The sequence below is a fragment of the Raphanus sativus genome, chromosome 6 (genome assembly GCF_000801105.2).
Source record: "Raphanus sativus cultivar WK10039 chromosome 6, ASM80110v3, whole genome shotgun sequence".
Classification (NCBI taxonomy): domain Eukaryota; kingdom Viridiplantae; phylum Streptophyta; class Magnoliopsida; order Brassicales; family Brassicaceae; genus Raphanus; species Raphanus sativus.
The window spans coordinates 35408298-35432099 of record NC_079516.1 but is presented as its reverse complement, the minus strand read 5'-3'; the positions used below and the strand labels follow the sequence as shown (position 1 = coordinate 35432099).

Sequence of the window (23802 nt, the reverse complement as noted above, 5' to 3'; positions counted from 1 at the left end):
GGTGTATTAATGAACAGTTATAAAATTAAAAAAGTGGACACAACTAATATCAATTGGTCATGCTGAAGAATTAATAGAATAGATTTTAGAATTTAGGGTTTAAGATTTAGGGGATCAAATAGTTTTTCTTAGCATTAGAAAAATGCTATTATATGTCTTTGATAGTTTTATTGAAGACACTTAAATAATATTTCGGCGCTTAAACCTAATTTCCCGATAAGCATTGGCGGAATCAGTAATTTTATTTTCCCGCTCAGTTAATTTTCAAAATAGCATTAATTAAGTGCTATTTTAGGTTTCACCCTATTATAGCGTTTATCTAATGCTATTATATAATACGGAAAATTTTAAGTCATCTACGATAGCAGTTCAGTAAAACGTGCTATAACAATCTGCTATCAATGTAGATTTTTTTTGTAGTGTGACTGCTATTATTAGCACCAGGGTGAGGTTCTGAAGCAGTTTGTTTGGTGAATGGTCGGATTTTAGGGCTTGCGGTGTAGATCGGTTTTACTTTCGATCTTCCCGGAGATATCGTCGTTGTTGAAGATCACGGTGGGGTTTGCTTTTTGAGCTTCTTGCTTGTCGGGATTTCTTAAAGCTGAAACCTTTCGGCAAAGGGGGTTGGTTTCTTGGGGCTCTCCGGCGTCGGTGTGTACCAGTTCCTCTGCCTCTTCGCCAAGTGAACTCCGGTGCTTCCTTAGATCGGAGGCGGGTTCTGAGCGGTTGTACGCAGGAGGTGTTGGTGCTCTGTTCAGTTGGCTTGTGTTTATGATTGTGTTGTTTGTAGCAAGTTGTCGTCTATGGCTTCTTGTGGACAGTACGGTCGGCGCTTCACTTCGGTTATCTTCTTCACGGTTTCGTACTAGCTATTCCTTGCTCTGGTTCAGGCCTCTGCTTGGTTGTGTCTCGAGGCATTATTGTTAAATCTTCTCTATTGACACCGGAGAGGTTCTTCACGGTTGGGTTCTTGGCTTTTGGTTCTCAAAGGTCACATTTGGCGAGGCTGTGCTCGGGAGTCATTCACGTCCTCGGTGTCTCCATTTGGTCTAGGCTGCTTCCGGGGACCACTTTAGTTCTTGGAGCTTTCGTGGTGGCATGCCTGACTTTCCCTATAGGTGTTGAGACTGGTTAGTTTCGAAGTGGCGGTGTATCCAGCCCGCTTTTTTGCAGGTTCTTAGGCGGATTTAGCGAGTACTTGCTCGATTTGGGATGTGGTTCAAAGCGTCGGTGGCGCTATATACAAGCCGGTTTTGGTGGCATTCGCAAGGTTCTTGGTAAGTATCTGAATTCTCCCCTATAGCCGTCTCGAGCTTCGTTGACAGAAAAGTTACAAGATTTGTTGAGATCATCGGAAACTAGCTACTCCGGAAATATCAAAGGAACTCCCGGCATCCGAGGTAACTTGGAGAACCTCACGTTCCTGAGAATCACGTTGATGGTTGAGAACGGCGACCGATATCGAAGAACTTCGAAAGACAAACTAGTGGAATGTGCCGGGTTTAGTGGGTGGACGAAGCTAGGCTTGTAATAGAATGACTTTGATACTTTTGTTCGAAACAAAGATTGTAACCGCATCTGATTCCCGATATATCGGGCAGATTATTATATAATATATATTGTTTAAATAAAAAAACTCAGTGCATGGTTATTGGTCACGTACTGCCGCTCTGTATCACTTCTTCCTCTGTTAAACGATACGAGTCTATTCTTAATTCGTTACTAGTTAGTAGTTTTTTTTTTTTGAAACCAAAAGATGGAATTACTAGTTAGTAGTTATGGACTCTTTTGAAACATTTGTTGTACTATTAGGTTCTTTTGAGACATTTAGTAGATGAAAAATAAATATGAAACATATAGTTTATCCTGCAATTGTTTTTTTCAAGTTGAAAATATTTTTTGTTGGAGGAGCACAACGTTTTTTGTTAATATACAGTTGTACATTAATTACACTTACATGAAACGATAGTTGTAATTTATAAATTTCCCCACAAAATTATAAATTCTTGTGTAAATTTAAACTGAACTAGATGTGTTAGTGGGAATTGGATTTATAATGATTTTTAGAATTTTCAAATCTAGTATTTATTGATTTATAGATTCTCACATTCTCATTGAAATCAAGTGTTTTTGGTTTGATGATTTTATAATTCTTTACAAAATAATTTGTTATTAAAAAGTAATAGATTTGAATGATTCTACAACTCTATTAAATTAAGTGTTATTGAGAGTTGAATCCTTAACATTTTAACTCACAAAACAAAATTTTGAGAATACTACATATTTCTCTTGAATTCTTAAAATATTACATTATTTGATTTTCATAGATTTTTACAATATATAAAATTTTCTACAATTATTTCCAAATTTAACAAATCAGTAAATCAGTGTACTTTTAAAATCAATAAACTCTATAAAAATCTAATTCGTATACTATACCTGATTAAAGATTCGAATTGGATCCTATCCAAAAATAAACTCGACCCAAAAGAAAAACCGACTTTGTATGCTTTTAGAAACCTATAACACAGATTCTTTTTAAATAAAATTTCGTAAAAGAGCCCTAAACTCGTGTTTGAAGATCAGCCGCCACGAGGAGGAATGACGACGACGGAGGAGAATGTTCCGGAGGAGGAGTATGTTTCGGCGGAGGAGTACGCAAGAGTGCGTGACGATTACTGGCGTGTTGTGCAAGAATCTGAAGTAAGTATTTCTATCATCTTCTTCTACCTAGGGTTGATGATGAGATTTCGATCGATTGCTTTTGTTTATGGACTGTTTATTTCGGTGATGGTTTAGGGTTTTGATCTCGAGGATGTTTCAATTCCATCATATATGTGTGGAACACCAATTCTTGTAATGAGGACTTATCAAGGCGATGGTCGTTATGCTGACCATGATTTGGTGAATGGTTATTGTATGGCGGGACTGCAGCGTTATAATATTATCCAGGTAACTAAATATATTCTAATTGGTGTTTAAATTGGTTAGCTCTTTCACTCCATTTCCTTTATTTATTCACCTGTCAGGGGACAAACTACCAGCTATCTTCCCTAATCAAATTCAACGTGACGCTTAACTGTGTGAGCTCGTACTACCTGACCTTGTTAGCACAAGATCCAGATGTTAGCCCATCGGTTAAGACCTTTCAGGTTCGGATTGATGAAAATTCTTTTGGGCGTTTGGATTTTACTTGTTCTGTTGCTAGAATCAAAGAAGAAGCTAAAGGTGAAGGTGACTCAGCCAAAGAGCCATTCGTACCACACTATCATGGTGGTCCAGAGGCCACGGTTCCCTTCGTAGGTGATTTGCCTCCATGGCCATCGGATGCTAACTTGAGTGATGGAAAACGATTTTACATGGTAAACTTAAGTTTTGTTTTGCACATTATCAATTAAGAAAGTAGTTATATATCTTCTTTTTGATTTTGTGCAGGTGAATCGATCAGAGTTGGAAGCCAATGATTGGATTTTGACGTATTTGGTACTTGTCATTTACTCACACGATAAGCGTATCCTAACAGTAAGTTTTGCATATCAGTTCATGATATTTTCACGAGTGTTATTGTTTGTTGTTCATAGTAATAACTAACACCAATACTTGTTGTTGGCTGTTCCAGAGGGACCGTCACTATCAGTCCAAGTTAGAGATTATTAATGTGGTCATAGAAACTAGAGCTGATGATTCGGAGCCGTCTAAAGAGAGACTCAAGGCCAAAAGTGCACACGTTTACATAACCTTCAAGGGCTTGGCTGAGCCTCATGCTCCTCGACAGAGTTTTGAAGTTGGTCTACATGTTGAGCGGAGAGCTATAGTTAGAAGAGTCATCTGTGAGAGCACAGGAGCAATGAGCCTCTTGGGTAAGCTCTGTGGTGGTACATTTACTGGAAAACAGCGTTTTGTGACACGCGGGAGTGGAGAAGAAGCCCAGAGTTCTAAAAAAGCTCGGACTCGCCGTCGTTCTTAGGTTATGACAGGTCCATTTAACAATGTGGATCAGATTATCAAATTATGCTATTTTATGCTTCTGGTGGATTTGTGTTTTTTTTTTTCTTTTCCTTCCGCAAAAGTCTACGGTTTTCAGATATAACAAGTTAATTTAGTAGTTGTCAAAAAAAAAACAAGTTAATTTAGTTTGTGCTTTTGACAATGGGATGATTTAGCTTTACTGTTCATTTCCATTCTAGTCCTAAACTAATAATCCTCACTACAGGCACCATTGAGGTTTCTGCACGTTTTTTGGTTCTAGCATGTCTTTTGTATCTATCATTGGTTACCAATTTTGGGACCCTTTTTATACATAATAAAACAAAGACATTGATCGAACGACTATTGTCCCAACAATTCCAAGGTTCTTCAAACAAGTTTGAATGAATCCAACCCACATAGGAGCAATTACGGATGCAATAAGACACAAGTCATTGTTTATAGAATATTACTGAGCAAGCTTGTGGCTAGAATGAGAGACACAAATGTTAGCTTTTACTACACAATGCTCTAATGATAGATACCACGACCAAACTGAGCAATTGCTGACTGTTGTAAATTCCTTTCATGGTACGGCACCTTGGTGTGAGCATGGAGGAAGGTTTAGCTTTGCTGACTTAAGATATTTGAACAACTGATATGACAACCTCTTCTGTCCCCAGCATCACCCTCCCTGTTTCTTCCTCTCTCCTTGGTCAAGCCTCTCCCTTGACATTGCCAATCTCCCTCTCTGATCAACTGATCCTCTCCATTGTTTTCTTTTTGTAAACTAAGAACCACTATGTGTCTGATTTACTTGAAAAACTAAGAAGATATATATGGACTGTAAATGATCCAACATTTGTGTATATTTGTGTGACATAACATACGGTAACATCTCCTTTCATAAACTATAGTATCAGATTCTTACAAAATCTTTTAGAAGTGATATAAAGCCAAATCCAAAAGATTAAAAATACACTTATGTAATAGGTTAATATAATTTCAGAATTAAATTATAGTTCTACCTAATTTTCCCAAAAACTTGAAACTGATGACGTATATAATTAAATAAATCAATATATTTTTTTCTATTTTTGGACAGTGCTATTTTTATAGTGCTGCGATTTTTTAAAACTTAAAAATACCATTAATATACATTCATGTTACCAACCAACTCATACATTCAAAAAATATCTAACCAAAAGATATAAAATTTAAAAAATATCATAATTCATATCAAACTTTGTTTATAATTTAAAATAATGTGTTTGATATATCATAATATATAAGAAACATGACATTAAACATATATCATAATATTATTATTTGATATAAAATCAAGAAAAATATAATAAATAATTAAACAGCATGAGAAAAAATAAATATATAATATAAAAATAGAAGTATTATATTCAAGATCTATCGTAATATTAGAATAAGTAAATATATAAGAAACATAATTTTACATTTAACATTTAATGTAATATTATCATTTGATATAAAAAAGTAAAAAAGTAATTAGAATAAGTAAATATACCATTTAAGAAAAAATAAACAAAAGTAAATATATAATATCAAAACGGAAAAACTATATTAAGCATCTATCTGAAAAATGTATAGTAAAATAAATAATTAGTAAATATAGAATATAAGAAATAAAAATATTACATTAAACATATATTATAGTATTAGAATATAAGTAAATAATAAGTATATATAATATAAGAAATAGAAAACTACATTAAATATCTATATGAAAAAATTATAGTAAAATAAATAATAAGGAAATAAACAATATAATAAATATAAATATTATTAAAAATCTATTGTAATATTATCTTTTTATATAAAAGTAAAATAATTAGAATAAGTAAATATATAATATAAGAAAAAACTATACATTATGAGAAATAGAAAAACTACATCAAACAGATATCTGAAAATACATAGTTTTACATTTTTATTATTTCCAAATATTTTTGTAAGTAAATATACATGAATAACCAAAATATATCATATAATAAACAAAGAATAACTTTGTATAGTTTGTATTAGTTCTCTATTTAGCATCTGGTTGTAACTATAAAACAATCAATCACTCAATATTAAAATTTTAATCGGTTTATGGTTCTTTTGGTAAGCAAAGACCAATTGTTAAGAATATATCAGCAACTTATCTGAATATACAGAAATAAACCGAATATACAGAAATAAACAAATGATGGTGAAAGTAATCCTCATGTGTAAGACACATGTAAGACACATGCTGTTTACTGATGTGATTTTAGATTACGTTTTTTCAATCAAATGAATTTAAATTTAATTACTCATCAACAATTAGATTTTGAAAAAAAATAATATATTATGTTTCAAAACAAATGTTATTAGAAAATTTTAATCTAAATCTTCATTAAACTAACCAAATAAGATTTAATAAAACAAACCTAAAAATCTAGGTGATTTGAAAATTATAACTCATTAACAATAAAACACGTACATGGTGACTATTTATACTTCTTTGATGTAATTTAGAAATAAAATTTAAAACAATCTATGTTTATGAAACTTTATTACTGTGATCAACGTAACATATAATGTTCAAATGATTTCACACAAGTTTTATCAAAAATATATTTGAAGAACAATTTTAATAAAATATATTAAACACACACAAATTCTAAACCAAATAAATTATTTAAAATTTTATAAATATTTTTAATAGTATTAACATTAGACTATAATCTCTGCGACAATTGATAAAAAAGATATGAAAATATTCATTATACATCAATCAATTGGTATTATATAAGAATATTAATGAATAAATTAAAAACAATGAAATTCTGACAAACTTCAAACAATAAGAAAAAAATATGTGAACTAGTAAACCATCATACTTCCGGCAACAATTTATATTATGACCAGATCAAGTAGAAAATATATCTAATATTATAAATTCATATTTTAATTAAAAATACAGTAGTTAAAAATCTATAATTATTTATTTTTCTTATATCTAACAAAACCAATTTGATATTATTTCAATTTTATCAAAATAAATATGATAAAAATAAAATTCTAAATATTATACTATCAAATATGTATTTAAACGAATAAAATTATATTATTTAAAATACATATACATTTATGCACACGATAAGTATATAATAATAGAAAAATGATTATGAGTTATATAAACTATATGCGACTTCATAAATGCACATCTAGGAAAAAGTAATGTATCTAAAATAAAATAAAGTATATGATTTATATGACAACATCTTTGAGGTGTTATGTTGCTTAATTACACCATGAACATCTTTCCAATAGTAAAAAATGTTTCAGATTTGAAATCTAGCAAGATTTGATAAGAAGTTTGTCAACATAACTCTTAGAAATAGACTATAACAAACATATAAGAGATCAAGAAAAATAAATACAAAAATCAATAATTCAAAAGTGATTTTATACAACCGAGTACATGTGATAATATGTTAAAACCTCATTAAAAATTGTCGGGTTTTAAATCAAACAAAACTTTTTAGCTATTAGATAAATTTTGATGGTGTTAACAACATAACACATGATAGTTTTGAGATGTGGTCATGTAATCATATAGTTCATGTGGATGGTTTTGGCAATGTAATGATGCATTATTTATGTAGCTGAGAATCTTTTTTTTGGTATAATAGTCATGCTTTATTTTTTAATTATTTTGTAATTGCAAAGAAAAGTTGTAAATTATGCATATGAAGTAATTTTTCATGACATTTTAAATGAAAATTAATAAAAATTATAGTAAAAATATTTATAATAGTATAGTAGTAACTAAGTTCCATCGAAACAGGCTATATAATTATTTCAAATTGTGATTAATAAAAAAAAATATACTATTATCAATAGATAAAAATATTAGCTACGTAAAGAGTATAATTGTGTAAAAACTTAAATAGACAAATAAAAAATCATAGTTTGAATACTATTTCATATAAAATGTTTATATTTTATTTTTAATATATTTAAATTAAAAATTTAAGATTATTAAAACAAAAACCTAGTCACCAAAATAAAAGCTTTGGTCGAAAATCGAGTTGGGAGAGAAGGAGAATGACGACGACAGAGGAGAACATTCCCGGGGAGGAGTATGTTTCGACGGAGGAGTACGCAAGAGTGCGTGATAATTACTGGCGTGTTGTGGAAGAATCTGAAGTAAGTTTATGAATTGATTCTAGTCGATTGTTGTTAATGGACTGTTTAATTTGGTGATGGTTTAGGGTTTTGATCTCGATGATGTTTATGGACTGTTTAATTTGGTGATGGTTTAGGGTTTTGATCTCGAGGATGTTTCAATTCCATCATATATGTGTGGAACACCAATTCTTGTATGAGGACTTTCCAAGGCCATAATGGTCGTTATCCTTACGGTGATTTGGTGAAGGGTTATTGTATGGCGGGACTGCAGCGTTATAATATGACACAGGTAACTAAATATTTTTTTTATTTTATTCTATCCTAGTTGTTGTTTAATTTGTTACCTCTTTCACTCCATTTCTTTTATTCATCTTCATCTGTCAGGGGACAAACTACAAGCTGTCTTCCCTAATCAAATTCAACGTGACGCTTAACTGTGTGAGCTCGTACTACCTGACCCTGTTAGCACAAGATCCAGATGTTAGCCCATCGGTTAAGACCTTTCAGGTTCGGATTGACGAAAAATCTTTTGGGCGTTTGGATTTTACTTGTTCTGTTGCTAGAATCAAAGAAGAAGCTAAAGGTGAAGTTGACTCAGCCAAAGAGCCATTCGCACCACACTATCATGGTGGTCCAGAGGCCACCGTTCCTTTCGTTGGTGAATTGCCTCGCTGGCCATCCGAGGCTGATTTGGGTGATGGAAAACGATTTTACATGGTAAACTTAAGTTTTGTTTGGATTGTTGTTATATATTTTTTTTTGATTTATTTTGTGTTTTGGTTAAAATTGAAAACGTTTTTTGATTTTTTAAAACGTTTTTTGATTTTTTAAAAATGTGTATATGATTTTTTTAAACGTTTTATTTTTATTTTTTAAAACGTTTTTTTATTTTTTAAAACGTTTTTTTTATTTTTCTAAAACGTTTTTTGATTTTTAAAACTATTTTTTATATATTAAAACTATTTTTTAATTATTAAACTATTTTTAATATATTAAAACTATTTTTGTAATTATTAAACTATTTTTAATATATTAATACTTTTCTGTAATTATTAAACAATTTTTAAATATTAAAAATATTTTTAATATATTTAAACTTTTTGTAATCATTTAATAATTTTTAAATATTTAAACTATTTTTTATATATTTAAACTTTTTTTTGTTATTATTAAACAATTTTAATATATTAACAAATTAAAAAAAATTGTATATATTAAAAAAAAACTATTTATATAAAGGTCTCAAGAGGAACAAACCCGCTCTCGACAGCGTCGTGGTCGTGGTGGTACGGGGAGCGGCTCCATTTCGGGTTCCGCATCGCCCCACAGCTCCTACCATACATCTCCCTCTCCATTTCCCTCTCATTCTCCTCCCGCTCCCGGTGTGGCACCCACTCCTGCTCCTGCTCCTGCTCATCCGGCAATTCTGAGAGTTGCAGAGTTTGTTCGACAGCCGGGTCGTGACCATCTTCCATATCTCACTCAGTATCTATGTGGACGGGGTCAGACATGGTAATTAAACATATTTTTTTCATTAAAATTTGATTCATTTTAAATAATTAGTTCTTTTTATTAGGTTCGACCGATCCGGGAATGGGATCAGAGGATGGATCAACCGTATGATGTACTCGGCCCTCGACAATGGACATCCGACTTTCACCGACTTCCCTCTCGAGAAGCAGCATATGTGGTTTCAACAGTTTGCGGTAAGTATTCTATTTTTTACTTATTTTTTTAATCTTTAATATTAATTTTCTACTAATTGTGTTTTATTTTCAGCAAGAATTCAACTGGAATACCGATGATACGTTGTTTATCTATTACCACTTCGTCCATAAAGTTATGGACAACTATGGGAAGCAGATCCACACGTGGAAGAAGAAGTGGGAAATAAACAAGGTTGGTTTTTATTTATGAAACAATTTTTTAATTTATTAAAATATTTTTTTATTTATTTAACAATTTTTTTTTTAAAGATTCCAAAGGGGATGGACCCCGACGTCTGGCGGGAGTTGGGTGTGCATTGGAGTAAAAACGAAGTGAGAGCAACTTCTTCCACCAACTCCACCAACCGCAAGAGCGACCGTAAGGGGAAGGGCATGTACATCCATAACTTGGGTGCTCAATCTTTAGCCAGTCTGGGGATCGCTTGGTAAGCTTGTCAGTTTTTATTATATTATTTAAGATTCTAATATTTTTTTTTGTGCATTTCTTTTAATTACTAATGTTTGTTTAATTTATTTTTTTTCAAGGCGGAAGAAAATGAGGGGGAGCCGGTTGATCATCTCACTCTAATAAAGACGGCGTATACCAACAAGAAGACCGGCGAGATTGATGATGGTGTTGTGAGGGATGTGGTCACCCTCATCGACAGTCAGATGGAAGAGGAAGTGTCTCAGCTTCAAACCAAGGATGACGATTCGACGGGATCGACCGGCTTGCCTCGGGTTCGGATCAACCAAATCGTTGAAGCGGTAAGTTCTTTTTAAAGTTCAATTCATTTTTTATATTATTTAAATTTGACACTTTCTTTTTCAGTCGGTTCCAAAGAAGAAGGGCCGTTTGTTCGGTTTGGCTCGTCGGTCCAACTCGGTTCCGTCTGCTTCTGCACCACCGTCCTTTGTTGATCAAGAAGTCCTTATGAGTCAGATGAGGGACAAGGATGCTCGCATATCTGCGTTGGAGTCCATGGTGGCGAGTCAAGAGGCGGGCTGGGAGGCACAGAGGAAGCTGAACGAGCAAATGATGGCGATGATGAGGAGCATGAACCCGAACGCCAACGTGGAGCTCCCGACCATGCCAGACCCGAACGTCCAAAACCCGTAGTTTAATTTCTTTCAAAAACTCGAAATGTTTTATTTTGATTTGTATGACTTTGAAATTTAGATAATATGTTTTCAATTTAAATTTTAATTTTATATTTTCGAATTTAAATTTTAAAAATATTTTTTTTTCAAAAATAATTTTAAAAAAAAAAATTATTTTCAATATATTCCGAGGAACAGCTGTCCTCGGTATATACCGAGGGAAGTTTTCCTCGGAATATTCCTAGGGACAGTTTCCTCGAAAATTTTCGAGGGTTACTTTCCTCGAAAATTTTCGAGGAAAATGTCCCTCGGAATATTCCGAGGAACTGAGTTCCTCGAAAATTTTCGGAGGGCTCTTCCCTCGGTATAATCCTCGGTATATACCGAGGGAATGGTTCCTCAATATATATCGACGACCACTTCGACGAATGTCTGTCCTTTAAATCTCCTCGGAATTTTTGTTCCTCGAAATTCTGTCACAAAATTTCGAGAAAATTTCGAGAAAAAATGAAATTTGAGGAGTTTTTTCGAGGGACTTTTTCCTCGGTATGTAGTCGGAGTACGGTTATTCCGACGACATACCGAGGAAAAAATCCCTCAGTATCAGCGTGTTTTCTTGTAGTGTAGTTATATATATCTTCTTGTTGATTTTCTTGCAGGTGAATCGATCAGAGTTGGAAGCCAATTATTGGATTTTGACGTATTTGGTACTTGTCATTTACTCACATGATAAGCGTATCCTAACGGTAAGTTTTGCATATCAGTTCATGATATTTCACGAGTGTTATTGTTTGTTGTTCATAGTAATAACTAACACCAATACTTGTCGTTGCTGCTCCAGAGGGACCGTCACTATCAGTCCAAGTTAGAGATTATTAATGTGGTCATAGAAACTAGAGCTGATGATTCGGTCCCGTCAAAAGATAGACTCAAGGCCAAAAGTGCACACGTTTACATAACCTTCAAGGGCTTGTCTGAGCCTCATGCTCCTCGACATAGTTTTAAAGTTGGTCTACATCTTGAGCGGAGAGCTATAGTTAGAAGAGTCATCTGTGAGAGCACAGGAGCGATGAGCCTTTTGGGTAAGCTTTGTGATGGTAAATTTACTGGAAAGCAGCGTTCTGTGACAAGCGGGAGTGGAGATGAAGCCCAGAGTTCTAAAAAAGCTCGGACTCAGCCGTCGTTCTTAGGCTATGACAGGTCCATTTAACAATGTAGATCAGATTAACAAACTGGGCTATTTTATGCGTCTGGTGGTTGTGTGTTTTTTCTTTTCCAGTCAAACTGGCAATATCGAGTTTTCTACCAACCTCCAAAGCCATGTTCTCATGTAAAATCATGTTTTTTGCCCGAACATATAGTTGTTCTATGACCACAAAACCTCATCTTTTAGGTTCTGGGCAAAAAAATATGAGTATGCTTTTGTATAGGTAGAACATAAACATGAGCTTTCATTGTAACACATATTAGCAAAATTTATAATTGTTAAAAATGTATTTTAAAAAATTAAACACTTATAAACTAAAATAATAAGCTGTATATGATACCAATGGCTTGACAAAAAAAATTATATTAGTATTAGTAAGAAATTATCAAATATTTATGTGGATGACAGTTATATATTTTCTTTAAAATTTTTATTATCTAATGTAAATATTATTAAATTTATTTATTAAAATTATTGATTCAACTAAAATCATGGAACTTCTTTTATATAAAAATAATTTAGACAATATCGAATATTTGTGTAAATGAAATATTGTAATTCTCATATTTATAAAACTGTTTATTTCATTAAAATGTATAAATAAAATGTTTATAAAAACTATTCTAAAGTTTTAGAGAAGGTGACAAATCAGAAAATTCAATTCTCAAAGAATACTATAAACTAAAACCAAAATTGTTATTGCTGCTGCTCCAGAGGGACCAAGGACAATCCGTCCAAGATAAAGATTGTTAATGTGGTCATAGAAACCGTTTGTTCTTTTTAATTAAATAATATTAATCATTACTTTTTAACTAAAATAATTTTGTTATTATCTTAGTATATATACTTTTAATTATGAGAAAGAGATTAACATTTGGTACATTCTTAAATATATAATTGATCATATTACAACTTTAAAGAACCAAGAAACTTTTCAGACAAAAACATTAAAAAAATTATAAAATCTAACAAGTACAAGAAATTATTTAATAGAAAACAAGAATAAAAACTAATTATTAAATAAATAATATTACTTTTTAAAAGCCTAAACAAATGAAAATTGTAATAGTATTCTTATTATTTTCTTATAATTAACTAACTTTCCTTTTTAATATATAATTATATATTAAACAATTATGACCAAAGAAGCTAAAAATATTTCACATCTATATTTAGGTTTCAGTTTCCACATATTATTTTTACAAAACACATTATATTTACGTGAAAAACATAAGTATTTTCTTTAAATTTCTTGATACAACTCAATTTTTTATTATTGTTATTAAATTTTATGATGCTAACATTTTTTTTCAATTATGAGGTTATTGTCGTACATGAGTATGTGTGAATATGATGAATATGTGTTTGTATATATAATACAAATATATAATTAATTTTTTTTAGCTCTGGAAATTATGCTATTACAAACTATGAGAATGTTACAGACGATTTTACAGCCGACAATTCTACCCGTCACTGACTGCATCACCTCATCTGAACTACCCTATCAGATCAATGTCTGACGGTACTCCTTGCGGGGAATAGTGTGTGTTGTACTCGTTTTTCTTCACCATGGTGTCCCAATAAATTTTCCTATTAAGGTTTTAATGAGGTAACATTAAGCATACTACGAACCTTGAACGGTTATGGCATCCAAGGGGGAGTGTTATAAATCATTTGGTGGACGATTAATAATCAGGCCCGATGATACTGATCCAAGCGCCAAGGAGAAGAGAGAGATCAAATAGATAGTTTCCATATTTCTATTTAATGTGTTCTTTCCCTTATTGTATTTACTTTTTTCTTGTTGTATTAGGGAAAACTAGTTTTCCATTTATCTTATGACGGTTTATAAAAATCTTAAAGAAAAACTAGTTATAAAATAATTAGTTTTCCTTTTTTAAACTCTAAATAAAATAAAACTGTAAAAGTAATTTTATTTTCTTATAACTAGCTAACTTTAGTTTCTAATAATTTTTTGCTGAAAAATTATAAACCAAAAATAACTTCAAATATTTCACCCATATCATTGTGACATGTGTAAATTAAAAAATAGATTGTGAACGTATCAATAAAAATTTGTCATTACTTTAAAATTGTAAAATATTAGTGATATATAAAAAGTGAATTTTGAAAATGGCAACTTTTAAAAATGGCAAAATAGTTAATATGCAGTAATTTTATTTTTCTAAATCCTAGTTAAATATAATTGTAAAATATTATGTAATATTAATTTCTTTTTCTAAAACCCTAAAACACTGTAAAAAGAATATTTGATAGTTGTTTTCCTTTAAAAAAAAACAAAATCTTAAGAAAAAGAGATTTGTATCGTATTTTTAAGCCATAACCAAAAGAGATTTGGGGCTGAAAATGCCGACAAAAAAAAGCCAAAAGAGAATTGTAAATACTTATTTAATAAAAATTTTAATAGAGAATTTGGTGATGAACATGATACTAAAGATTATTTAATCAACAAAAGAAATGTAAAATTAGTTTGATAGAAATTGTTAAAAGAGTAATTTTAAAATTATTTAGTAGTAAATATTTATTTTATAGGATTTTTTCTAGAATTCTAAGGATAAGATAATTATATAAGGTTATATAAAATTAATTTTCTATTTCTAAAATCCTAATAAAAAGTAAAATATTATTTAATAGTATTTTTATTTTTATTTTAAATAAAAAGGATATTTATAGAATAGAACATTTTTCTTTTTAAAAAAATTCTAGAAATATCAAAATTTTAAAAACTTATTTAATAAAACATTAAATTATTACATAAGAAAATGCATAATATTGCATTATTTGGCTTTCAATATTTCTTATTTTTCATTCAATTTCTTATTTTGGGTGAGTTCAATTTAAACCTTTAGGTATAATGTTTATATTTTGCCTAAGTAGAAAGTTGATAACAATTCATCTATGTATCATGACTATAAAATACAAATTTTAACTTGAACTATGAAAATGAGTTTTAAATTATAAAATAAATCTCACACAACATATGCAAATCAATCATAAAATAATAATAAAATAATAATTATTATGTGTTTTTATTAAATTAATACATCAAACAAAACTCGTTGTAACGCAACGGGCTCATATCTTGTAGAATATAAGAAATAAAAGTATTACATTAAACATATATTATAGTATTATAATAAAAGTAAATAATAAGTATATACAATATAAGAAATAGAAAACTACATTAAATATCTATATGAAACTTTTTTAGTAAAATAAATAATAAGTAAATATACAATATAATAAATATAAATATTACTAAAAACATCTATTGTAATATTATCTTTTGATATAAAAGTAAAATAATTAGAATAAGAAAATATACAATATAAGAAAAAAATTACAATATAAAAAATAGAAAACTACACTAAACAAATATCTGAAAATGTATACATTTTTATTATTTCCAAATATTTTTGTAAGTAAATATACATGAATAACCAAAATATATCATATAATAAACAAAGAATAACTTTGTATAGTTTTTATTAGTTCTCTATTTAGCATTTGGTTGTAACTATAAAACAATCAATCACTCAATATTAAAATTTTAATCGGTTTATGATTCTTTTGGCAAGCAAATACCGATGGTTTAGAACATATAAGTAACTAAACCGAATATACAGAAATAGACCAAAATAAACCAAATAAACAAAAGATTACACCCCTAATTTTTTTTTCCGAATAAACATATATATGTTTCAAAGGAATGAGAAATAAAATATACATTAAGTAAAAATTATTTTTAGTTAAGAATAACTAAAAATATAAAATATATTATTTTTATTTATTTGTATACCATGTCCGTAGTAGGACGGGTTGATCACTAGCATGTATATATAGGGGTGAACCGTTGAATTATAGCGTCAAATATTCAAAGAAAAAAAGATCCAAATTTGTTTTTAAAAAGTCGCCAAGATAATATAAATTCTCCGGTTCACAATTTTAAAACCGAACTAAAACCGACAAAAAGGCGAAAAACCCCGACCGACCATTTATTTAAGAGAGAAGGGAAAATTAGATTTTTAGGACACTTTGAACTAGGATTTGTCACACTAGGATTTTTGCAAGATGTTTTGTCAAATTAGGATTTTAATTCTTGTAAATACTATAATGCCCTTTAAATCTCATTTTAGTTATTTAATTTTAATTATAAATAATAATTTCCTATTAGATTTATTATTTAAAACATTTAAGAAGTTAAAAAAAAATTAAAAAAAAAGAATTAAAAATTAGATTAAAGAAAATATGGGTTTATCGGGTTAAAGGGATCGACCCTTTTCACCTTTTACTTCTTCTCCGCCAAGCTCCCATGGCGATTTAGGGTTCTCCCGTCGTCTTCCTCTTCCATTCTCCGTCGTCGTCTTCTTCTTCCATCCGTCGTTGTCTTCCTCTTCCATCCGTCGTCGTCGTCATCCCCTTCCATCCGATTCCCCCAAATCGTCGTCTTCCTCTTCCAATCTTCATCATCTAGGTTCGTCGGCTCATTGTTCTCCTTACCGAACTGTTCTTCCATCAATTTCGTCCAAATCTCACGGTTATTAACAGTAGGTTATCGATTACTTCGATTGATTTCATTAATCTAGTTTTTTTTTAACTCATTTGTCATTTTTCTTAAAGCTATTGAGTTTTACGGTTTGGTTAGTTATCTTATACAACACTTTTAAATCATGCATGTTATTTTTTATCATCTCTAGTTGTAGAAAATCAATTGAGGTTTTTGGAAAAGGGGAAAATCGAGTATTGAAATCTTACCCCATCCGGCCTTAGTGTTGACTAGTTGTTGTTATATTGTGTTTGAAGCGAGTGATTAGTTGTAGACAAGTGTTCCAAAATATGTTCTTTCTTTGTTTTTATTCTCATTACAATATGTTTTCTTCGATTGTATACTTTATAGTTTTGATTCATCGATTGAACAACTTCTTGTCTATTAGATGGAAACATATTATAGATGTTGTCCGATTGTAATGTAGGCTAGTTGTTCTCCTCAAGTTTACTCTTACAGTAGTAGTTGTCCGATTGGAACATGTTTGTGCTCTCGTTATAATTGTTTTTGCTTTGATTCTACTGTTGTTACTCTCATTATTTGTGTGCTTATATTGATACTTTTGAACTCACAAATTTTTCATGTTTTATAGATATGTCTCAAGAGTTACCGAAGAGGATTTTTAAGGAGGGCGAGGAGACCCAAGTGACTCAGATCAACAACAACTGCAGGATCGACTTCATTATCAGAAAGTTGGAGGAGTGGCTGCCAAATGAGTTGAGAGAAGTGAAGAAAGATCCGGTTTTCAGTCAGATTTTTAAGCTGCATGAGAATGGTCTTGGGTTTTCCGCAAGAGTGATACACAGCTTCTTGTGTAGGGAGCTGGTGACTTACAAACAGCACGAGCTCTGGTTTGTCTTTGCGAGGAGAGCACTTCGGTTTTCACTGCAAGAGTTCCACGCAGTAACCGGGCTTCAGTGCGATACTAGTATCTCGCTTCAGGAGTTCAGTGACTGGGATGATGATGATGGGTTCTGGAGCAGGGTATTGAAGAAGAAAGAGGGGATTACAATCTACAATCTGTGGATTAAGCACAAGAATGCGGTGAAGAAGTGGCGTAATGTAGATCGCATCAGATTGGTCTACCTTTGCATCATTATGTATGTGGTTTTAGCGAGAGATGAGAAGGCTAATATCCCCCTCAAATACATCAAGGTGGTCATGGATCTTGAGAAGCTTCGTAGGTATCCTTGGGGAGTTGCTGCTTATGATTTCCTCTGCGAGTCAGTAGTAAAAACGCGTGACTTCCTATCTGAGAAGACTACTAGTTACGTCTTCGATGGCTTCTCCTACGCCTTGCAAATTTGGGCAATGGAAGCTGTACCAAAGATTGGAAAGCTCTGTGGTAAAAAGCTGGTCAAGGGTTTTAAGGATGGTCCTAGATGCGTTAACTGGATGGGAGCTGCGAAGGTGTCATATGACGAGATCATTCACTTGGAGAGCATCTTCACAAATGAGGTAAAGAAAAACTATTTACCTTGCCTTAATCCACTTTCAAATGAGCTTTTAGGATTAACTTTCTTTACCTTTCTTCTGTAGGATGTCACTTTTCCATACATCTCATGGGCAGGGAATATGGATGTTATCGAGGATGACCAATTTCGCAGAGCTGGTGATGTGAGGGATGATAGAATCATCGTTCTGAAGGAGATGATAAGTAAGAAGTATGACTTCAGTGAGCACATCTGGGAGTACGAAAACACTCTGGAGATTTCTTTAGATCTTAATGACGAAGCTGTGAATGGTGAAGGAAATGGGAATGAGAGTGATGAAGACTTTCAGACTCCAAGAGGATCAACGACTGATGTGTCGTCTAGAAAGGGAAAGAAGAGGCTTCCGGATCGTGGTATGGAGAAAAGGAAGCATAAGGTTCTCTCTAGTGGACCAAAGCAAGCACCTTTTAGTGAAGACATGAAAGCTTTTATGACCCAGTTGTTTGAGGCGAATTTGTCTGGAATGGAGCAGAGGCTACAGAAACAGATGGATGAGAAATTTGAGCAGATGAAGGCAGAGCTTAGAGATTCACGTAAGGAAGCAACAGTTGAAGTTGAGCTTGGAGACCTATCACCGAGGAAGCCATCAACGAGCAAGCCATCACCGAGGAAGCCATCAACTTCACAGTCATCGTTGAGGAGGTCCAAACGCGGGGTAAAGAAAAACTAGTCTGCCACACTCTCTAAAATGTTAATCTTGGCTTGTTTGGTTTACCTGTCTCTTGTGCTAGTTTCATCTACGGTATCGGCCAGGAAGTAGATGTAATGCTTGTGTTTGTTAGTGTCTTGTTTTCATCTGCGGTATCTACTTGGTTGGTTTGTTAGTGTCTTGTTTTCACAACTATGTAAGATATTAATGTAATGCTTGTGTGTTGGTGGAAGAAATACTTTGAACTATTTGTAAAATGTTCATGTAATGGAATTAGTGCTCAATATTATGCTGTTTATTGATTATTTCTTGTGACATAACAGGAACCATCAGAGAGTGCATTCGATGTGCATTTTAGTCAAGAAGATGATATCATTCACGGGATGAGTACGCAAGGTGTTAATGGGCTTTCTCAGGCGTCGTATGTGACAGACTTTGACCCATGTCAGACCCCAAATGAAGATGACCATCGAGTTAAAGGATCAAGATGCTTAGAGCTTACCAGGCGACGCTCATAGAACCATCGAGTCAACAGTTCTCTTATACTATCTAGCAAAGGAATAACCGGATATTCTCTAGGTACTCTCAAGACTGAATTTATTGACTCTGCAGGGTTTGTGGTCCTAATGTCGTACCTGGATCCAGGGAACAGAGAACGAGCCCATTTGCGCACATCAGCCTCCTGTAGATATCTTCCAAGCTCAGGACTCATATCAAAAATTTGGGTCATATGTTCCTCAAATTCAGTGAACCTATATGCCCGTGAAGCCTTTTCAACCAAGGCAGTGAACCCTTTTGTCTTGAAAAATGCAACCACATTGGTCAACAAGTGATGAATGCATATTCCATGTGCTGATCGCGGGTAGACAGTCCCAATCGCATTAGCAATAGATGAATTTCTATCTGAGACAAAAGCCAAGTCTTGACAGTCAGCAATAACCACTTTCAACTGCCTGAAGAACCAACCCCATGAATCATCATTCTCTGAATCAACAACTCCAAATGCAATCGAATACAAGTTAGAGTTACCATCTACAGCAGTAGCAACAAGTAGAACTCCTCTGTATTTATTTTTCAGAAAAGTTCCATCAACAACAATCACCCTTCGCATTGCATTGTAGTATCCTCTAACTGATTGCCCAAATGCCATAAATAGATACATGAATCTCCCCTTGTCATTAATTTCATAGTGAGTATGCGTACCAGGATTAGCTTCTTTAAGCATATGCAAATACGATGGTATTTTAGCATAACTGCGATCTGGTATACCTCTAGCAGCTGCAATAGCAAACTCCCGAGCTTCCCAAGCGTGCCCATAAGTAATCTCACAACTATGGTCCAATCTCATAAAGTCAATGATGTCATTTGGTTTTGGGCCATCGTTGGCATCACCGTATCGATGTTGTATTAGTCTCCCAATTGTTCTTGCCGATGTTGTTTTTCCGAAATTGCTTTTCTTTGAAGGTGCACATGAATGTCGTTCCTCACACCGGTTGATCATGAAATATGCAGACCCGTCCAGACCTTCTGCACGCACACTCCAATTGCATAATGCATCCTTACATCGGCAATACCACCATTTTCTCGTGGATTTGATAACAGTGTAATCGAAATTATTCTTCATCGCCAAAATTTCCATTGTTGCCTTCAGAACCTCTTTACTCTTGAAAAGTTGATTCTTCTTCACAAAATCTCCTCTCCACTCTCGACCAGACTTTTCAGTATCTCCATTATTTTGAGAATCTCCAATTTTTTGACTCCTTAAACCAGCATCACGGCAACCATCAGCGGCGACATGATCCTTCTTTCTACCACAAGACTCCTTTGACGGCTTCACAAACGCGGCTCATTTATCTCCACAACTTCTTCATCCTCAACATTACTTGAATCACACGGCTCCTTATTCAAATCAATATTGATCCGTTCGTTTTTATTTACGCCAGAACCAGAGAACGTGACGCACAAGGTAGTAGATGAATCCCTCTTCGCATAAGCCACAAAATTAGATGATTGGCGATCATTGGTGATAAAAATTGGAGGATTCCCTCTTTGATTCACTATCGAGTAACTGAACTCGGCATTAACAGCAATATGGTCCAACCCATAATCCTCACACACGATCCTCTTGACCACCACCAATGGAGTAGTAGTTTCTAATGTTACCATTCGACCACCCCTTGCTTTCTCTACCACGAAACTCCACTCTTCACTGAAATCAGACACCCATTTCCCGGATTTAACATAGATTAGAACCATGATGTATGATGTCTACCCAGAACACCGTATAATAGGTGAGAACTGTATTCTACCTTCAGGCGTCATATAAGGTAAAAGGTATAACAGATTATGACACGTAATGTAACCGAGCTCTGTGATTGAGTTGTGGTTATATTTCGTTTTCTAGCTGGGGGTACACCAAAGCCATCTTTCTTGATTATAGCGTAGCTGATTCTATCTTTGCCACGGTATAGAGGAAATGATATACTACGATATATAGCTTAGATATATCAGTGTTTTAAATTTAGAATTCGAACTATAAACTAAGTACACTGCCAGAATGAGTATTCTAACTGTAGCCAGAAGATAAAATAAAATATGATTCGAATTTTTTTAAAAAAAAATTTAAACTTATATATTGTCATACTTATGTTTTCTATAGTTTTCATATATTTTTATATTTTTAAAACTCTATTTACTATTTTTCTCATAAAACAAGGGTAAAATATGTCCAAAATTGCCAAAAGTATGAAAAGTCTTATTGTGACAAACAAAAGTTCAAAGTGTCCCATTTTTCCAATTCTACCTTAAGAGAAACCGTAAACACACATGTCTCAAAATAAATCCCCAAAATAAAAGCTTTGGTCGAAAATCGAGTTGGGAGAGGAGGAGAATGACGACGACAGAGGAGAACGTTTCGGAGGAGGAGTATGTTTCGGCGGAGGAGTACGCAAGAGTGCGTGACGATTACTGGCGTGTTGTGCAAGAATCTGAAGTAAGTATTTTGTTTATGAATTGATTCTAGTCGATTGTTGTTTATGGACTGTTTAATTTGGTGATGGTTTAGGGTTTTGATCTCGAGGATGTTTCAATTCCATCATATATGTGTGGAACACCAATTCTTGTAATGAGGACTTTCCAAGGCCATAATGATCGTTATCCTTACGTTGATTTGGTGAAGGGTTATTGTATGGCGGGACTGCAGCGTTATAATATTATCCAGGTAACTAAATATTTTTTTTTATTTTATTCTATCCTAGTTGGTGTTTAATTTGTTACCTCTTTCACTCCATTTCTTTTATTCATCTTCATCTGTCAGGGGACAAACTACCAGCTGTCTTCCCTAATCAAATTCAACATGACTATTAACGCTTTGAGCTCGTACTACCTGACCCTGTTAGCACAAGATCCAGATGTTTGCTCAGCTGTTAAGACCTTTCAAGTTCGCATTGATGAAAAATCCTATGGGCGTTTGGACTTCACTTGTTCTGTTTCTAGAATCAAAGAAGAAGCTAAAGGTGAAGGTGAATCAGCCAAAGAGCCATTCGTACCACACTATCATGGTGGTCCAGAGGCCACCGTTCCTTTCGTTGGTGAATTGCCTCGCTGGCCATCCGAGGTTGATTTGAGTGATGGAAAACGATTTTACATGGTAAACTTAAGTTTTGTTTTGCACATTATCAATTAAGAAAGTAGTTATATATCTTATTGCTGATTTTTTTGCAGGTGAAACGATCAGAGTTGGAAGCCAATTATTGGATTTTGACGTATTTGGTACTTGTCATTTACTCACATGATAAGCTTATCGTAACGGTAAGTTTTGCATATCAGTTCGTGATATTTCACGAGTGTTATTGTTTGTTGTTCATAGTAGTAATAACTAACACCAATACTTGTTGTTGCTGCTCCAGAGGGACCGTCACTATCAGTCCAAGTTAGAGATTATTAATGTGGTCATAGAAACTAGTGCTGATGATTCGGTCCCGTCAAAAGAGAGACTCAAGGCCAAAAGTGCACAGGTTTACATAACCTTCAAGGGCTTGGCTGAGCCTCAAGCTCCTCGACAGAGTTTTGAAGTTGGTCTACATGTTGAGCGGAGAGCTATAGTTAGAAGAGTCATCTGTGAGAGCACAGGAGCGATGAGCCTCTTGGGTAAGCTTTGTGATGGTAAATTTACTGGAAAGCATCGTTCTGTGACAAGCAGGGGTGGAGAAGAAGCCCAGAGTTCTAAAAAAGCTCGGACTCGCCGTCGTTCTTAGACCATGACAGGTCCATTTAACAATGTGGATCAGATTAACAAACTGAGTTATGTTTTTGCGTCTGGTGGATTTGTGTTTTTTTTTCCTGTGAAATTGGCAATATCTAGTTTTCCCACCAAACGCAAAACAATGTTCTCGTGTAAAATCATATTGCCCATAACATAAAGTTATGTTTGCCCACCAATGTCTCTGAGGAAACAATACCAACACTGAGCAAGAGAAATCATGACATGGCCCATGTGTCACCAGAAGGGAATCCATCCAGAAGACTCCAAATGCATAGATTCCTGCATCGAGCACTAATAAGGAACCAAGCCTACGTTTTCACCTACGCTTTTACTTACTTTATTACTCATTTATGTTTTCAAATAAGGGTTAGGACAGTTTGTCCACTATCTAATATCACATTTTGACGCTTTTTGGTTTTGTCCTTGGTGGTGAACATTTGAAGTTTTTTTTTTAACAAACCATTTGAAGTTTTTAATTTGATATTTACTTACTGGTTTCTCTTTCTTTTTTCAGCATCGTAAGATATAAAAGATTGAAATGATTTCATAAATAAAACAGAAGGGTAGAAGTGTTTCCCATAACTCTATTATTCTAAGTCTGAAATGAATGATCACACACTATGGAAACAAGTGGTAAGAATGTTTCCTATGA

The 23802-nt window shown here is 33.1% G+C and overlaps 6 protein-coding genes across 6 annotated transcripts; 5 read left to right on the top strand and 1 right to left on the bottom strand.

Moving 5' to 3' along the window:
- The first annotated feature begins 2497 nt into the window (after positions 1 to 2497).
- Positions 2498 to 4047, top strand: LOC108810164 (UPF0725 protein At1g23970). The gene is made up of 5 exons (XM_018582293.2): positions 2498 to 2703; positions 2800 to 2952; positions 3030 to 3362; positions 3436 to 3522; positions 3620 to 4047. Exons 1-5 carry the CDS (start codon positions 2602 to 2604, stop codon positions 3965 to 3967), a joined length of 1023 nt encoding a protein of 340 aa, XP_018437795.1. The 5' UTR covers positions 2498 to 2601; the 3' UTR covers positions 3968 to 4047.
- A 3989-nt stretch (positions 4048 to 8036) lies between these two features.
- LOC108808324 (uncharacterized) lies at positions 8037 to 12337 on the top strand. The gene is made up of 11 exons (XM_056987921.1): positions 8037 to 8178; positions 8295 to 8449; positions 8545 to 8877; positions 9400 to 9672; positions 9737 to 9866; positions 9940 to 10059; positions 10137 to 10312; positions 10413 to 10634; positions 10699 to 10982; positions 11627 to 11713; positions 11809 to 12337. The coding sequence occupies exons 3-8, from the start codon at positions 8639 to 8641 to the stop codon at positions 10453 to 10455; spliced, it is 981 nt and encodes a 326-aa protein (XP_056843901.1). The 5' UTR covers positions 8037 to 8178; positions 8295 to 8449; positions 8545 to 8638; the 3' UTR covers positions 10456 to 10634; positions 10699 to 10982; positions 11627 to 11713; positions 11809 to 12337.
- Positions 11475 to 12177, top strand: LOC130495803 (UPF0725 protein At1g23970-like). The gene is made up of 3 exons (XM_056987320.1): positions 11475 to 11513; positions 11627 to 11713; positions 11809 to 12177. Exons 1-3 carry the CDS (start codon positions 11475 to 11477, stop codon positions 12175 to 12177), a joined length of 495 nt encoding a protein of 164 aa, XP_056843300.1.
- A 5001-nt stretch (positions 12338 to 17338) lies between the features above and the next one.
- LOC108808323 (uncharacterized) lies at positions 17339 to 19112 on the top strand. The gene is made up of 2 exons (XM_056988554.1): positions 17339 to 18202; positions 18284 to 19112. The coding sequence occupies exons 1-2, from the start codon at positions 17339 to 17341 to the stop codon at positions 18905 to 18907; spliced, it is 1488 nt and encodes a 495-aa protein (XP_056844534.1). The 3' UTR covers positions 18908 to 19112.
- A 219-nt stretch (positions 19113 to 19331) lies between these two features.
- On the bottom strand, positions 19332 to 21142 carry LOC108808322 (uncharacterized). Its single transcript, XM_056987319.1, has 2 exons — positions 20825 to 21142; positions 19332 to 20717 (listed from the first exon to the last, which is right to left on the bottom strand). The coding sequence occupies exons 1-2, from the start codon at positions 21140 to 21142 to the stop codon at positions 19332 to 19334; spliced, it is 1704 nt and encodes a 567-aa protein (XP_056843299.1).
- Positions 21143 to 21625: 483 nt separating this feature from the next.
- Positions 21626 to 23250, top strand: LOC108810364 (UPF0725 protein At1g23970-like). The gene is made up of 5 exons (XM_018582480.2): positions 21626 to 21878; positions 21951 to 22106; positions 22203 to 22535; positions 22610 to 22696; positions 22795 to 23250. Exons 1-5 carry the CDS (start codon positions 21777 to 21779, stop codon positions 23140 to 23142), a joined length of 1026 nt encoding a protein of 341 aa, XP_018437982.1. The 5' UTR covers positions 21626 to 21776; the 3' UTR covers positions 23143 to 23250.
- Positions 23251 to 23802: the final 552 nt, after the last annotated feature.

What these genes read in the sequence shown, in the direction of transcription:
- LOC108810164 (XM_018582293.2), top strand. Translation starts at nt 2,602, where the DNA reads ATGACGACGACGGAGGAGAATGTTCCGGAGGAGGAGTATGTTTCGGCG. An exon ending in GTGTTGTGCAAGAATCTGAA is followed by an intron (nt 2,704 to 2,799) that starts GTAAGTATTTCT and finishes GTGATGGTTTAG; the next exon opens with GGTTTTGATCTCGAGGATGT. An exon ending in ATGGAAAACGATTTTACATG is followed by an intron (nt 3,363 to 3,435) that starts GTAAACTTAAGT and finishes GATTTTGTGCAG; the next exon opens with GTGAATCGATCAGAGTTGGA.
- LOC108808323 (XM_056988554.1), top strand. Translation starts at nt 17,339, where the DNA reads ATGTCTCAAGAGTTACCGAAGAGGATTTTTAAGGAGGGCGAGGAGACC. An exon ending in AGAGCATCTTCACAAATGAG is followed by an intron (nt 18,203 to 18,283) that starts GTAAAGAAAAAC and finishes TTTCTTCTGTAG; the next exon opens with GATGTCACTTTTCCATACAT.
- LOC108808324 (XM_056987921.1), top strand. Translation starts at nt 8,639, where the DNA reads ATGTTAGCCCATCGGTTAAGACCTTTCAGGTTCGGATTGACGAAAAAT. An exon ending in ATGGAAAACGATTTTACATG is followed by an intron (nt 8,878 to 9,399) that starts GTAAACTTAAGT and finishes ATTTATATAAAG; the next exon opens with GTCTCAAGAGGAACAAACCC. An exon ending in TGTGGACGGGGTCAGACATG is followed by an intron (nt 9,673 to 9,736) that starts GTAATTAAACAT and finishes TCTTTTTATTAG; the next exon opens with GTTCGACCGATCCGGGAATG.
- LOC108810364 (XM_018582480.2), top strand. Translation starts at nt 21,777, where the DNA reads ATGACGACGACAGAGGAGAACGTTTCGGAGGAGGAGTATGTTTCGGCG. An exon ending in ATGGAAAACGATTTTACATG is followed by an intron (nt 22,536 to 22,609) that starts GTAAACTTAAGT and finishes ATTTTTTTGCAG; the next exon opens with GTGAAACGATCAGAGTTGGA. An exon ending in ATGATAAGCTTATCGTAACG is followed by an intron (nt 22,697 to 22,794) that starts GTAAGTTTTGCA and finishes TTGCTGCTCCAG; the next exon opens with AGGGACCGTCACTATCAGTC.
- LOC108808322 (XM_056987319.1), bottom strand. Translation starts at nt 21,142, where the DNA reads ATGGTTCTAATCTATGTTAAATCCGGGAAATGGGTGTCTGATTTCAGT. An exon ending in TCACGTTCTCTGGTTCTGGC is followed by an intron (nt 20,718 to 20,824) that starts GTAAATAAAAAC and finishes GCGTTTGTGAAG; the next exon opens with CCGTCAAAGGAGTCTTGTGG.
- LOC130495803 (XM_056987320.1), top strand. Translation starts at nt 11,475, where the DNA reads ATGAAATTTGAGGAGTTTTTTCGAGGGACTTTTTCCTCG. An exon ending in TTCGAGGGACTTTTTCCTCG is followed by an intron (nt 11,514 to 11,626) that starts GTATGTAGTCGG and finishes ATTTTCTTGCAG; the next exon opens with GTGAATCGATCAGAGTTGGA. An exon ending in ATGATAAGCGTATCCTAACG is followed by an intron (nt 11,714 to 11,808) that starts GTAAGTTTTGCA and finishes TTGCTGCTCCAG; the next exon opens with AGGGACCGTCACTATCAGTC.